Here is a 16,109-nt window from a genome sequence, read left to right as displayed (position 1 = left end):
CAGCATTTTGGAAGTTTGTTAACCCTTTAGGTGTTTCACAGGAATTAAAACAAAGTGTAGGTGAAATTTCAAAATTTCTTTTTTTTTGCAGAGTTTCAATTTTAATACATTTTTCTAACGAATACAGTAGATTTTACTAGAGAAATGTGACTAAAAATTGATTCCCCCAATTCTTTTGTTTTCAAAAATATCCTATATGTGGCCCTAGTGTGCACGTTGACCAAACCACAGGCTTCATAATAGAAGGAGCACCTACTTGATTTTGGAGCCTCCTTTTTATGAGATTTTTTTTTAGGCACCATGTAGGTTTCTAGGCACCATAAGTGCTAAAAGTTAGGAACCTCCCCCACAAGTCACCCCATTTTGCAATCTACACCCCTCAGGGAATTCATCTAGGGGTATAGTGTACATTTCAAACCCCCAGGGGTTTCACCAATTTTGGTACAACTGGGATGTGAAAATGAAAAATTAAATTTTTTTACACAAACATGCAGTTCTGGCTCAAAATTTTTCATTTTCACAAGGAATGAAGGAGACAAAGCACCCCAAAATCTGTGCCCCAATTTCTCCCGAGTACGGCAATGCCTCACATGTGACCAAAAAATACCAGTTGGGTGCATGGCAGGACTCAGAAGGGAAGGAGTGATTTTTGGATTTTGCAGCACAGATTTTGGTGGAATGAATGGTGGGTGCTATGTTGCACCAATACAGTGGAACCCCCCCACAAGTCACCCCATTTTGCAAAGTACACCCCTCAGGGAATTCATCTAGGGGTATAGTGTACATTTCAAACCCCCAGGGGTTTCACCAATTTTGGTACAACTGGGATGTGAAAATGGAAAATTACATTTTTTTACACAAACATGCAGTTCTGGCTCAAAATTTTTCATTTCCACAAGGAATGAAGGAGACAAAGCACCCCAAAATCTGTGCCCCAATTTCTCCCGAGTACGGCAATGCCTCACATGTGACCAAAAAATACCAGTTGGGTGCATGGCAGGACTTAGAAGGGAAGGAGTGATTTTTGGATTTTGCAGCTCAGATTCTGGTGGAATTTTGGTGGGTGCTATGTCGCATTAGCAAGACCCCCCAAGCACCAATACAGTGGAACCCCCCCACAAGTGACCCCATTTTGCAAACTACACCCCTCAGGGAATTCATCTAGGGGTATAGTGTACATTTCAAACCCCCAGGGGTTTCACCAATTTTGGTATAACTGGGATGTGAAAATGGAAAATTACATTTTTTTACACAAACATGCAGTTATGGCTCAAAATTTTTCATTTCCACAAGGAATGAAGGAGACAAAGCACCCCAAAATCTGTGCCCCAATTTCTCCCGAGTACGGCAATGCCTCACATGTGACCAAAAAATACCAGTTGGGTGCATGGCAGGACTCAGAAGGGAAGGAGTGATTTTTGGATTTTGCAGCAAAGATTTTGGTGGAATGAATAGTGGGTGCTATGTTGCATTAGCAAGACTCCCAAAGCACCAATACAGTGGAACCCCCCCACAAGTCACCCCATTTTGCAAAGTACACCCCTCAGGGAATTCATCTAGGGGTATAGTGTACATTTCAAACCCCCAGGGGTTTCACCAATTTTGGTACAACTGGGATGTGAAAATGGAAAATTACATTTTTTTACACAAACATGCAGTTCTGGCTCAAAATTTTTCATTTCCACAAGGAATGAAGGAGACAAAGCACCCCAAAATCTGTGCCCCAATTTCTCCCGAGTACGGCAATGCCTCACATGTGACCAAAAAATACCAGTTGGGTGCATGGCAGGACTCAGAAGGGAAGGAGTGATTTTTGGATTTTGCAGCAAAGATTTTGGTGGAATGAATAGTGGGTGCTATGTTGCATTAGCAAGACTCCCAAAGCACCAATACAGTGGAACCCCCCCACAAGTCACCCCATTTTGCAAAGTACACCCCTCAGGGAATTCATCTAGGGGTATAGTGTACATTTCAAACCCCCAGGGGTTTCACCAATTTTGGTACAACTGGGATGTGAAAATGGAAAATTACATTTTTTTACACAAACATGCAGTTCTGGCTCAAAATTTTTCATTTCCACAAGGAATGAAGGAGACAAAGCACCCCAAAATCTGTGCCCCAATTTCTCACGAGTACGGCAATGCCTCACATGTGACCAAAAAATACCAGTTGGGTGCATGGCAGGACTTAGAAGGGAAGGAGTGATTTTTGGATTTTGCAGCTCAGATTCTGGTGGAATTTTGGTGGGTGCTATGTCGCATTAGCAAGACCCCCCAAGCACCAATACAGTGGAACCCCCCCACAAGTGACCCCATTTTGCAAACTACACCCCTCAGGGAATTCATCTAGGGGTATAGTGTACATTTCAAACCCCCAGGGGTTTCACCAATTTTGGTACAACTGGGATGTGAAAATGGAAAATTACATTTTTTTACACAAACATGCAGTTCTGGCTCAAAATTTTTCATTTTCACAAGGAATGAAGGAGACAAAGCACCCCAAAATCTGTGCCCCAATTTCTCCCGAGTACGGCAATGCCTCACATGTGACCAAAAAATACCAGTTGGGTGCATGGCAGGACTTAGAAGGGAAGGAGTGATTTTTGGATTTTGCAGCTCAGATTCTGGTGGAATTTTGGTGGGTGCTATGTCGCATTAGCAAGACCCCCCAAGCACCAATACAGTGGAACCCCCCCACAAGTGACCCCATTTTGCAAACTACACCCCTCAGGGAATTCATCTAGGGGTATAGTGTACATTTCAAACCCCCAGGGGTTTCACCAATTTTGGTACAACTGGGATGTGAAAATGGAAAATTACATTTTTTTACACAAACATGCAGTTCTGGCTCAAAATTTTTCATTTTCACAAGGAATGAAGGAGACAAAGCACCCCAAAATCTGTGCCCCAATTTCTCCCGAGTACGGCAATGCCTCACATGTGACCAAAAAATACCAGTTGGGTGCATGGCAGGACTTAGAAGGGAAGGAGTGATTTTTGGATTTTGCAGCTCAGATTCTGGTGGAATTTTGGTGGGTGCTATGTCGCATTAGCAAGACCCCCCAAGCACCAATACAGTGGAACCCCCCCACAAGTGACCCCATTTTGCAAACTACACCCCTCAGGGAATTCATCTAGGGGTATAGTGTACATTTCAAACCCCCAGGGGTTTCACCAATTTTGGTATAACTGGGATGTGAAAATGGAAAATTACATTTTTTTACACAAACATGCAGTTATGGCTCAAAATTTTTCATTTCCACAAGGAATGAAGGAGACAAAGCACCCCAAAATCTGTGCCCCAATTTCTCCCGAGTACGGCAATGCCTCACATGTGACCAAAAAATACCAGTTGGGTGCATGGCAGGACTCAGAAGGGAAGGAGTGATTTTTGGATTTTGCAGCAAAGATTTTGGTGGAATGAATGGTGGGTGCTATGTTGCATAACCAATACAGTGGAACCCCCCCACAAGTGACCCCATTTTGCAAACTACACCCCTCAGGGAATTCATCTAGGGGTATAGTGTACATTTCAAACCCCCAGGGGTTTCATCAATTTTGGTACAACTGGGCAGTGAAAATGAAAAAAATACATTTTTTTACACAAAAATGTACTTCTGGCTCAAAATTTTTCATTTTCACAAGGAATGAAGGAGACAAAGCACCCCAAAATCTGTGCCCCCATTTCTCCAGAGTACGGCAATGCCTCACATGTGACCAAAAAATACCAGTTGGGTGCATGGCAGGACTCAGAAGGGAAGGAGTGATTTTTGGATTTTGCAGCTCAGATTCTGGTGGAATGAATGGTGGGTGCAATGTTGCATAACCAATACAGTGGAACCCCCCCACAAGTGACCCCATTTTGCAAACTACACCCCTCAGGGAATTCATCTAGGGGTATAGTGTACATTTCAAACCCCCAGGGGTTTCATCAATTTTGGTACAACTGGGCAGTGAAAATGAAAAAAATACATTTTTTTTACACAAAAATGTACTTCTGGCTCAAAATTTTTCATTTTCACAAGGAATGAAGGAGACAAAGCACCCCAAAATCTGTGCCCCCATTTCTCCAGAGTACGGCAATGCCTCACATGTGACCAAAAAATACCAGTTGGGTGCATGGCAGGACTCAGAAGGGAAGGAGTGATTTTTGGATTTTGCAGCTCAGATTCTGGTGGAATGAATGGTGGGTGCTATGTGGCATTAGCAAGACCCCCGAAGCACGGTGAAATGATGAACCTAATAATCCATAGATGTGTGGTATATTTTGAAACACTCCTTTATACATAGGCCGGGTTTGTCGGGGCAAGTTTCACAGTGGAAAATAGTTTCCTTTCTTATTCCCTTTTTATAACAAACTTTGCACCTTTTTTGTGTCCTGCCCTTTCTTGCAGTGGAGGGGATTTCGTTGGGAAAATGCTGCCCTGGTACAATACGGGGGCCAGTACTAGAAGTACTGGGGCCCTCTGCCTGCTGATTCCCAAATGTTAGGCTCTTTATGACTTCCTCTTGAAAGTGCATAAATGTCCCCCTCTGGCCGGTAGAACGGAATAGCACGTAAGCGTTATACAGTGCCATCTGGATGATATACACGGCCAGCTTCTTGTACCAGATATTTGTTTTCCGCAGGGCACTGTACGGCTTTAGTACCTGATCTGAAAGATCCACTCCGCCCATGTACTTATTGTAATCTAGGATACAATTTGGTTTGGAGGTGTGGGTACTGGTACCTCGTACAGGGATGGAGGTGGTACTGTCTCCATGAATTGTTGTCAGTATAAGGACATCCCTCTTGTCCTTATATTTGACCAACAACATATTTTCGGTGCATATTCCCCTGCTTTCACCCCTTCTCATTACTTGGGCAATGTGCGTTTTGGGGAGGCCTCTTTGGTTCTTGCGCACAGTACCGCAAGCTGCTGTACCTCTTGAACCAAGGGCCTTAAACAGGGGGATGCTGGTGTAAAAGTTATCCACATAGAGGTGATAACCCTTATCCAGGAAGGGGTGCATTAAATCCCAGACAATTTTTCCACTAACACCTACGAGGGAGGGGGGGCATTCTGGTGGTTCAATTCTTGAATCCTTCCCTTCATATACCCTAAACTTGTGGGTGTACCCTGTGGTGCTTTCACACAGCTTATACATTTTTATGCCATACCTTGCCCTCTTACTGGGAAGGTACTGGCGGAATTTAACCCTTCCTTTAAAATGTATAAGGGACTCGTCGATACTAATACATTTTTCAGGGATGTATAGCTCTGCAAATTTGGCACTGAAATGATCAATGACCGGCCTGACTTTGAATAGCCTGTCAAAGGTGGGATCATCTCTGGGTGGGCACTGTGCATTATCGGTGTAATGTATAAATTTATGGATTGCCTCAAAACGAGCCCGGGGCATGGCCATACGGTGAAATGGGGTGCTGTACAGAACATCTGTACTCCAATATTGCCTAATTTGTGGCTTTTTTACTATGCCCATATGTAACACCAGACCCCAAAACGTCATCATCTCTACTGCATCTACAGGGGTCCACCTAGCAAATGATGACGTGGGGTTTTGAGCAATAAACTGCTGGGCATATAAATTAGTTTGGTCCACCATTAAATTTATAAAATCATCAGAGAAAAATAATTTGAAAAAGTCAATTTCTCTGAGACCTGTTGAATCAAATTGGATTCCTGGGATGGCCAAAAACTCAGGAACCTGGGGCTCAAAATTGTCTGGTGGTGGGGTCCATACGAGATCAATTATTGGGGGGGGGGTCTCAGCTGCTCTACGGGGGCGTCTTTGAGGGGGTCCCTCATCATCAGAGGAGGAAGAGGAGCTTAAGACAAATCCTTCAAATTCCCCGCTTGCCTCACTGGCTGTGTCAGAGTCAGATGCAAGCATGGCATATGCCTCCTCCACCGAATACATTCTCCTGGATGACTGGGACGACATTTGGGATGACATTTGGGATGCCATTTATATTTTTGTGTTACTGGTAGTGAAATGTTTCAACACGTGTATAGTGTAGGGGGGGGTACAAACTTTATTTCAACCCAGGGGGTATGTAGTGTGTAGTGTGTATGTAGTGCAGAAAAAAAAAATACAAAAAAAAAAAAATTGAAGGGTTCAAAAAAAAAAAATGGAAGGGGTTAAAAAAAAAAAAATGGAAGGGGTTAAAAAAAAAAAAATGGAAGGGGTTAAAAAAAAAAAAAAGGTCCTGCGCCAAAAATTGAGCACAGATGTTGGTCAGTAACGTCCGTCACTGAACAGCGCTCAAAGGCAACAGGAATTTGATCAAAAAAAAAAAAAAAATAGATCAACCCTGTGCCGAAAAAGCTGATCAGTGATGTACGTCACTGATCAGTGCACAGTGGCCACAGGACACACACAAAATCACAGTGTGTGTAAAAAAAAAATGTAAAAAAGACCCCACAGCACTCACAAAAAATAAAAAAAGGTGATCAGTGATGCGACACTGATTACCAGTGAGGGGCAGCAGGTGCACAACCTTTGGTGGTACTGACAGGTATATATAAAAAAAAAAAACCTCTGTACCCCCAAAAAGTTGCTGATCACCTCAGATATAGTGATCAGCACAAAAAGGCGGGGGCAGCCGACACAAAATTTAGCACTCTATCACTATCTCTCTCTATCTCTCACTATCTATCACTCTATGACACTGCAGCAGTTATATAAAAAATATAAAGCACAATCTGTCACTATCTCTCTATCTCTCTCTCTCTATCTCTCTCTATCTATCTATAGCTCTATCACACTGCAGCAGCACAAAATATAGCACTAGGCCTCTCTATCTCTCTCTATCTCTTTCAGTTATATAAAAAATATATAGCACAATCTGTCACTATCTCTCTCTCTATCTCTCTCTCTCTATCTCTCTCTATCACACTGCAGCAGCACAAAATATAGCACTAGGCCTCTCTATCTCTCTCTATCTCTCTCTATCTCTTTCAGTTATATAAAAAATATATAGCACAATCTGTCACTATCTCTCTCTCTATCTCTCTCTCTCTATCTCTCTCTATCTCTCTATCTATAGCTCTATCACACTGCAGCAGCACAAAATATAGCACTAGGCCTCTCTATCTCTCTCTATCTCTCTCTATCTCTCTCTCTCTAACTCTCTCTAACTCTCTATCTATCTAATAAATCGCAGCAGCACAAGATGCAGCACAGGATGTCACAAGATGTCACAATATCAATGATCAATGATCAGGTAAGGGTTCTGGTCAGTATAGGCGGCAGGTGGGGCACGGTGACCGCACTGCACGCTTTTCCAGACCGGAATGGCGTCTGCAGTGCAGTCACCGTTAGTTTAAACCCCCCTCCACGGCTGTGATTGGTCCGTCGGTCCGACGGACCAATCACGGCCTTTGGGGGCGGGCGGGGTGAGGTGGGGTGACACCAGTGTCACCCTTACACCCCGCGGTGATTGGTGCTGTACTTTACAGCACCAATCACCTCCGATCCCGTGTCACCGGCGAACGTTATTCGCCGGTGACACAGGAAAACGCTGTGAATGGCTGTTCACACTGAACAGCCAATCACAGCGATCGCCGACGGGGGGGCGGCATCGCAGCCCCCCCTGGGCATGCAGGGACATGTCTGCTGTCAGGGACAGCAGACATCGTCCCTCTGTCACTGCGTCTCTAGACGCAGTGACAGTTTTAAGCCATGACGTATATATACGTCAACGGTCGGGAAGTACTTCCCGGCCATGACGTATATATACGTCAATTGTCGTGAAGGGGTTAAGTGCACGTTGCAATTTATGTTGGGCAGAACAAAGTCTATGAGGTTTATGCAATTACCCTTGGTAACTCACCACAGCAACTGTACAATGGGGGGCTATCCATTTTAGCCCCGATAAACCAGCACGAACCCCAAATTAGGGATTTGTTTTCACCTGCCTGAGGCAGATTAAACAAAATCTCTTAAAGTAAACTAATTCTGCGTAGCCGGGATTACTTTGCACACAGGATTTTGTGCCCAGTTGCGACCTTTTTAAACTGCCGTCCCTAACCACCAGAATGCCGGGCACCAAAAGAATGGGTCCCGGAGCCAGCGCTGGGAGACTAGATCATCTCCTGGTGCCGGCCGGCCCATCGTTGTAAACCCAGGTTACCCTGTTTACACGGCTAACCAGGTTGAATCCATGTTAAACCCTGCTCGTTATCTGGGTAAAAATTGTTGGTGGGTCGCATGACCCGGGTTCTCTCAACCGGGTGTGTTGAGGTTGCTAGAGTAACCTGGAATATTTCTGGCAGTGTAAAACGGGTACTAATGGATAGCCTGTACTAAAAAAATAAAAATAAAAAAAGGGAAACCATTACAAAAAGATTTATTTCCCTTTTTTACGCCCAATGTTTTATAGTGTAAACTTGAACTCTCCCCCTATCTTCCACTAACGCCATATACATTACTCAAACAATAAATTAAACCGCTGAAACAGACTTTTTCCCCTGGCACAGCATGCTGAGTATAGATCACAAAGTAAATGGTACAGGTTAAGTATCCCTTATGCAAAATCGCTTATCCATCGTTTCTAGAATGCAACATTTTTTTGGGGGGTACTGGCACTACTGGGGACACGGTATGTAGCCGGCACTAAATACTGTAGGTGTAAGACAATGATTGCTTGCCATTCAAATTCAGTGCCTGAGATAAAACGTGAAACAAAGTTTGTGTACTGACATCATTTGGGTACATTTCCTGTGTTTTGGATAACGGAATAATCCGTTATCCAAAATTCTTCTGGTCCTGAGCATTTTGGATAAGGGATACTCAACCTGTAATAAAACACTAACATGTGCAAGCGGATCTAGAATGTTGGAACACAAGTCCCTGATCAGGCTTATGGTTCTCACCAGCTCCTCGCTGCTCTCCGATTCACTGTCCTCCGAGCTGCTCTCTTCATCTGGCGCGGGGGCTGCAGATACCGGAGGTTGTTGCTTTGGAGCTACTGCCGGCGTTGTGGACTTCCCTATCGAAGCCACTACAGCGGGAACAGTATTTACAGAATCATCGCTATCTGATTCGCTCTCCTCCGAGCTGGTCTCCGCATCTGGTTTGGGGGCTGTGGTAACCTGTGGCTTTCCCTTTGCAGCAATTGCTGGTGTGGCCGGTTTGGGAGTTGTTACAACAGGCTGCAAGAGGGGAAAAAAAAAAAAAGGGAAGGAGAAAACATTTAACAATTGTTGCTTTGTATGGACCTCCCCCTTCAGCTAAGACCAATGGCAGAGCGCGGTACCACCATACGTATACACTACTGCAAAATTACCCGCTTCTCTTCAGAATCCGAGGAATCGCTGCTCTTTGAATCAGCTCTGGCTTGTGCCTCTGGTTTAGCTGCTGGCGCTGGTGTGTCTGGAACGGAATTCCTGACACGCTATGTCCCTATGGACATTTGTAGGAGTCATACACATGAACAACGGAACATGGCAAAACGCGCTGGTGCAGCCACATCCATTCTTAGGGATGCACGGAGAGAGGAGTGTGGTTGGCTGGACATGGAATATTGCCCAATTTTCTCCAAAGCCGGTGGATGGAGATTACATTATTTACAAGCGCTGGGTCTCCATAGGGCTCGAACAGGACCCAGTCTGGATGGGATACAGTCGCTAGGTAGACCACTAAAAAGGTCAACAGGGCTTAGGTTAACATGGCTAAGGTCGATATGGTTGGAAGGTTGACACAAGCATTAGGTGGACAATGGGAAGGTTGACAGTGAGAACGTCGACATGAGTTTTTCACTTGTGCCCTACCATCCACTAGGGTGTGGATGGAGAATATAATAGTGAGCCATGCGAGGGATGCGGCACACTGATACGGTGTCCATGCAGACTTGCGTTAAAATTCGGGACCAAAAAAAAAAAAACCTCATGTCGACCATTCGGACCCAGGCGACAGCCATGTCAACCTAGCCTTTATGTGTCGACCTTTAGTGGTTGACCTAAAGACCCATACCCGGCTGGACTACCTGGTTTACCTATTCACATTACCTGTAACCCACATCCTTCCCAAGTAGCTATCCTGGTTAGAGTCCCAGCTCACTGGACCCGGCTTAACCCGTTCACACTGTGCCGCAACCCATGCTTACCCAGCAACATGTCTCAGGACATCATTTACAAGTGCCGGCTCTCCATAGGACTTGAACGGGACCTGGGTCGGACTACCCGGGTTACTCGTTCACACTTCCCTGTAACCCGGGTCCTTCCCAGACCAACTCATTTAGCTAGCTAGATGGGATGGCGTCCCGGGTCACTGGTCCAAAGTGAACCCTTTCATACAGAGCCGCGAGCAGAGTTATCCAAGGAATAACCCAAGTGTGACGGACGTAGACGCTGGCAGCACGAAGACGACCGGACAAGATGCAGCTTTGTAGATGGCTGGGGGTATACCTTTGTCAGTGGCTCGCTGTCACTCTCAGATGAATCCGTCTCTGAACTCTCATCCGCAGGTCGGGGTGCCGGAGGTGGGGTTTTGGCCTTTCTAGCTACAGGTGTTGGGGGTAATGGGGTCACTGGTTGCTTCTTCCTTGTGGATTTTGGGACGGGAGTGGCAATTTTCTGGAAGTGCAAATACAGGATTTTTGTACTCTTAAGTAAAACCAAAATTTCTCTAATTCAAGATGGACACTGGGGTGCAGGGAAGTGGCTGCGATTCCGATTTATCCTACGGCACCACGTCCGACCTCAGACTCCTGCAATTTGGCCACTTTTCCTCCGATTTCTCGACCCAACGCGTCCGAAACGGATGAAAAGAGGCCAAAACGCACCAGTGTCTGAAGCAGTATAATATTGCTTAAGGAAGGCATGTCCAAACTGTGGCCCTCCAGCTGTTGTGAAACTACACATCCCAGCATGCCTTGCCCTAGTTTGAGCATTCCTAATAGCAAAACCGTGGCAAGGCATGATGGGACCTGTAGTTTTACAAAAGCTGGAGGGCCATAGTTTTAACATGCCTGGCTTAAGCAGGAACAAGTCCGCACGCTGTAGGAACAGTATAGGAAAATGACAAATCAAACCATCTGTACGTTTTTTGGACTTTAGAAGGAAACCACAGTTCTCATAGCTCGAAACACAATAGGACACGTGCTCTCTCAGATTGTGTGGATTACAGCATAAACACTGTACCTGGTTATACTATTCTTTGTGCTTTAATCCTCAATCTGATGTTTGTGAAGTTTAAAAATAGACTTAATACTTTTATTTTATTTGTGAACTTTCCAGCTATAAAACCTTTGATCTACTAAGTAATCCAAAATACTCATTGGGATCGGCAATATATTGGAGCATTAAGGCCCCCATACACTACGCCATTTCGGCCCGATTTCACACGATTGCAGTGGATTTGGCCCAAATTGCAAGCGTATGACATCCGATCAGATGCGTGGTCCCGTGCGGATCAGACCAGTCGTAGGTCGGACGGGCTGCACTGAAGATGAATCATCTGTGCAGCCGTCATCGCCACATGGTATCCGATAATGGGGCAGATGTATTAAGCCTTAACAAGAGATGAATCCAAGGGTGATAGAGAGATAAACATCCAGCCAATCACATCCTAACTGCCCTGTTACAGGGTGTGTTCGAAAAAAGTCAGTAAGGAGCTGATTGGCTGGACGTTTATCTCTCTTTATAACCCTTGCATTTATCTCTTGTTAAGGCTTAAAACATCTGCCCCAATGTGCGGTGAGAATTGAAAAGTCCTATTCAAAAGACTGGAAGGTCGCTGATTGGCTTAGAGAGCTCTCATCGGCAGCCACCCAGTCTTTTCAATAGGAATTTATGCAATTTTTTGCATGTAAAAAAATGTCAAGTGACAAAACTTTGTGAGCTCTCCCTACTAAGGGCCAGCTAGTCCTTAAGACAAGTCAGCCTAATGTATGGGGTGAGGTGTATTTTAATTAATTGCACCAGATATTGTATTGTTCTAGAAGGAAAAACCAATAATAGCCATGCTTATAAACGGGCCATCAGTAATTCATGAACTTACCCCATTTGTGCCAGACTTTTTTAGCTCAAAACAGGACTTCGGTTAAAGAGTCGTCTTAAAGCTCATTGAGCTTTCTGAAAACCTACAGCTCACATCACACTATTCCCTGTACTACAGCATAACACTACAAGACCTTTACCTGGGACCCTTTATCCGCTGAGGGATTGCTGCCCAACTCTCCACTTCCTGCAGGCTTCGAGTCAACAGCCGTTTTTGGCTTGGAAGCCTTGGATGCAACAGCCTTAGCCCTTTTCTTTGGCGTTGCCTGGACCACAGGAGCTGCCTTCTGGATCTGTAATACAGAAAAAAAAAATAGATTTATGTTCTTACCCGTTATAAATATACTTAGATTCACTAAGGGGACACTGGTTAAAGACTGGGGAGTAGGTGTTTGGGTACAATATGGTTAACTTTCCTTTGTCAGGATCACTCTGCCTTATACCCCCAAGCTACAGGTAGTCCGTTTAGTTAGCAAGACCAAGAAGGATAAGACCGTCACACATTCAGGACCAAACCGGAAGACTAGCAAAGCCGCCCGAGCCGGGTGTGTCAGGGTGGATGACCGTTGTTCCCTAGGTCATCGAAGAATAAGCACATAAATCTCCTTTTCTTCTTCTTCTTCTTCTTCCCTAGGGGAGACTAGCTGTACCCTGGGTTGTCCCAAAGCTATTCTGGAGGAACCTTTACCAAAAAAAAAAAAATCTGCAGAGGAAAAAATGCCATAGAACCCAAGACGCCTTTGGGCAGAGGACCACATCGAGATGCACAAGTAGTTCTGACTGTGTGAAGGGAGTGGTCACCATGGCGAGGTCAGCCGCAGAATATGCGCAGTGGATTGTGAAGAGGAGCCATCTAGCAAAGGCCTGCTCAGCAGCTGGCCAACACCGTTTGTCAAAGTCATACAGAACAAATGAAGAATCATTTTTATGGAGTTCCCTGGTCTCGTCCATAGAGATAGTAAGGGTAGTGTTCTTAACTAGGCGGGTAACGTGAACCACCACCACCACCACCTCCTCCTGGCAGGATGATTTCTAGAGGGAAAGAGACAAGGTGTGGGGGCAAAAGCCAACAGCAAGGCCATATGGACGTGGTGGCTATTTGCCGCCCCCCCCCCCCAAATAGCCACCACATCCATAGGGCCCTGCTGCCTAACTGCCCATGTGGGCTACTAAAAACTGTCCCCTAATATTGTGCCCACTCCCACAGGCAACAAATGAAAGCTGTCTGCCTGTGTCTGGGGTGGAGTACAGGGGACAGGGAACCTGGGAAAGAGTTAACCATCTGGTTCCCAAACTCCTACTCACCAGCCTATAGAGGAAGGAGGAGGATAGGGACACAAACTGTATGCTGGGTCCCCTATGGAAGAACAAATAGCACTTACAACCATCTCAACCCTGGAATGTCTTATGTACATTTAACCTAAAGAAACCCATTCAGTGGTGTTACCTCTGGCTCCACCTCACTGTCCGAGTCGTCGCTGCTCTCAGAAGTTTCTGTCTTGGTTGGGTTCGGTGTCTTCCCTTGCACAGATTTGGTCTGGGGCACAGATTTGGTCTGGGGCACAACGCTAGCATTACCTGCACTGCCACTCGCTCCTGTGGCTGCTTTAGCCTGCAATGCAGTTATGGTCTGTCAGTTCTACATCTACATAGACTTCTGCTCCATCACCAATACAAATCAGTAAGGAGGAGACGTGCGTGCAGAAGACTCCAAGGAAGCATTTTTAATTTATCTTGGACTGGGTGACCTAGGGAACGGCTATAATTCCCTGCGCAGGTTTACATAGTGACATCAATAAAGAGAAGACCAGCTGAGCCACTATATTACTAAAGCCTAATGTTGCATTGCTAAACATGTACAAAGGTCCATATGGTCATTTGTACTATTGCATATTTGTGGACAATAGGGAGTATGGCGAAATGCGACGGTGTAGTCACATATGGACCCTTCCTTGAGATGCATGGAGAGGAGTGTGTGAAAGTGTGTGTGTCACACGCACATATACTAATACCCAATATACACAGCGATCCCGGGTTCAGGCCAGGTCACTAAACACCGGTGTCAGAGCTTAATACCCTTTCACACCGCAGGCTAAACATGGAATATTGCCGGGGCTTCTTCTAAGCCGGCAGTTAGAGATTACATTACTTTCCAAGCACCAGCTCTCCATAGGGCTTGAACAGGACCCATGCTGGACCACCCAGGTTACCTGTTCACACTGTAACCCAGGTCCTTCCCAGCTTAGCTATCCTGGTTGGATTCCCGGCTGAATGGACCCGGTTTAACCCTTTTAGAACAAGCCACAACCCATGCGAACTCGGCAATAACCTGGCTCTTTCAGATGGTGTGAAAGCGGGCAGCATGAAGACAGACGTACAAGATGGAACCTTGTGTACAGCTAAAGAGTTACCTTTGTTAGCGGCTCACTGTCGCTATCTGACGAATCAGTCCCGGAACTCTCAGCCGCAGGTTGGGGCGCTGGCGGTGGGGTTTTGGCCTTTCTAGCTACAGGTGTTGAGGGTAACGGGGTCACCGGTTGCTTTTTCCTCCTGGATGTTGGGACGGGACTGGCAATTTTCTGGCAAAGGGCAAACAGAGGATTTTTGTACTTTCCAGTAAAATCTATTTCTCCAATTCCAGGGGACAATGGGGTGCAGTTGGAGGAGGAGCCTGATGCTAAGAATTACAACTGAACTGGCTCCTCCCCCTCCATAGCCCAGCAGCCTTAGCATTGGAATCGGGCATTTTTTTCATTTTGAATAAAGGTAGTGCATAGCCTCCAACATGACCCATTCCATTAGGTACAAATTGCTCTGTTCCTGGATTTACCTGCCAGTGGCAATTACAGAGGTGGGGCTCCAGCACAGTCCAAAATTCAAAGGGGGGGGGGGGGGGTGTCACATCAACTGTCAGTGAGTCCAGGACAGTGATGTTTGGGGTGGCAGCAGGTGTGGCTCCCGTTTTTGAATATTGGACTTCCCAGAAGGAAACGCCTATGGTAGCCATACTTCTAAGTGTGCCACCAATAATTTAGGACATTAACCTGGTTTTGCGCCAAATTACATCTTTCCTTCAAACCGGATTTCGGTTGAAGAGTTGTAAATTTCTTAAAAGGAATAAATGAATACTTAACACTCATGGAAAGCCAGGCAGACAAGTTTGCACCCAATCCCATGAAATCTATGGCATCCACTATATACTGTACTACTGTATTAGTTCACGCAACGCAACCAAACTTTTACCTAGAACACTTACCGCCGAGCCCTTGCTGCCCAACTCTCCACTTCCTGCAGGTTTGGGGTCAACGGCAGTTGTTTCTGGCTTGAGAGCCTTGGCCCGAGATACTGGTGTGGCCTGGACTACAGGGGCTGCCTTCGGCTTCTGGAACACACAGAAGACAGAAACCTGTTTAGGCATCCCAACAAATAGCGATGTATAAATGGGACCTCCGGCCCAATCCCTAGGATATCTCCAACACGCCCAGAATCGAAAAAGCAGTTAGAGAGGAAACTTATTCTGCGATTTCACCTCTGGCTCCTCCTCCTGATTGAAAGATTAGAACTACGGGCGCCTGTATGCAAATACCCTTAGACAATAAGGGTCTGGCAGCCTATAAAATTGTGCAAGAACTCTGCTGCTTTGCAAATGCAAAGAGCACTACGTATGTAAACATGTAAAAAGTCTATTGTGGTTGATTGCAGAATTTACACTACACCCCCCCCCCCCCACAACAAAAACTTCTGCATACCCAAATATCAAGGTCCGTCTCATCGCCAGAAGACTCGCTCGCCTCTCTATTCACTGGGGCTTTCACGTTGGGTGTTTCGGTACTACGAAGTTTACGGTCAGTAGGTGTTTTTGCTGCAGCGGCCATGGCGGATGCGGCCTGGACCTTAAATAGTTCATTGAAAATGGTCAGTTGGGGACTCTGAAATAGTTCGTATATGTTGGGTACAATATCTCAGCAGTTAGAAGATGTACATGGAACTCAAAAAAGATCTTTCTGGAGACATTTCAGGGCCTGACCTAATAAAAGACAGACGTCAAGATGGAGCTTTGTATACAGCTAAAGCAATATCTTTGTTAGCGGTTCGCTTTCACTAT

General features: G+C 45.5%; 1 protein-coding gene across 18 annotated transcripts in view; it reads right to left on the bottom strand.

The window, feature by feature from the left end:
• TCOF1 (treacle ribosome biogenesis factor 1) overlaps nt 1–16,109 on the bottom strand; it is a 52,092-nt gene that overhangs the window by 20,728 nt on the left and 15,255 nt on the right. For 16 of the 18 annotated variants that reach the window (XM_083181525.1, XM_083181526.1, XM_083181530.1 and 13 more), the window contains exons 10-16: nt 15,754–15,897; nt 15,261–15,386; nt 14,416–14,583; nt 13,452–13,616; nt 12,145–12,297; nt 10,412–10,579; nt 8,879–9,157 (exon numbers count right to left, since the gene is read on the bottom strand). In XM_083181525.1, the coding sequence (XP_083037651.1) occupies nt 8,879–9,157; nt 10,412–10,579; nt 12,145–12,297; nt 13,452–13,616; nt 14,416–14,583; nt 15,261–15,386; nt 15,754–15,897 (1,203 nt within the window). The remainder of the gene's footprint in view (nt 1–8,878; nt 9,158–10,411; nt 10,580–12,144; nt 12,298–13,451; nt 13,617–14,415; nt 14,584–15,260; nt 15,387–15,753; nt 15,898–16,109) is intronic. The other 2 variants (XM_083181531.1, XM_083181529.1) reach the window with 2 other exon arrangements.

Source organism: Crinia signifera, chromosome 4 (assembly GCF_055691185.1).
Source record: "Crinia signifera chromosome 4, ASM5569118v1, whole genome shotgun sequence".
NCBI lineage: Eukaryota > Metazoa > Chordata > Amphibia > Anura > Myobatrachidae > Crinia > Crinia signifera.
This window is presented reverse-complemented; position numbering and strand designations above follow the sequence as displayed.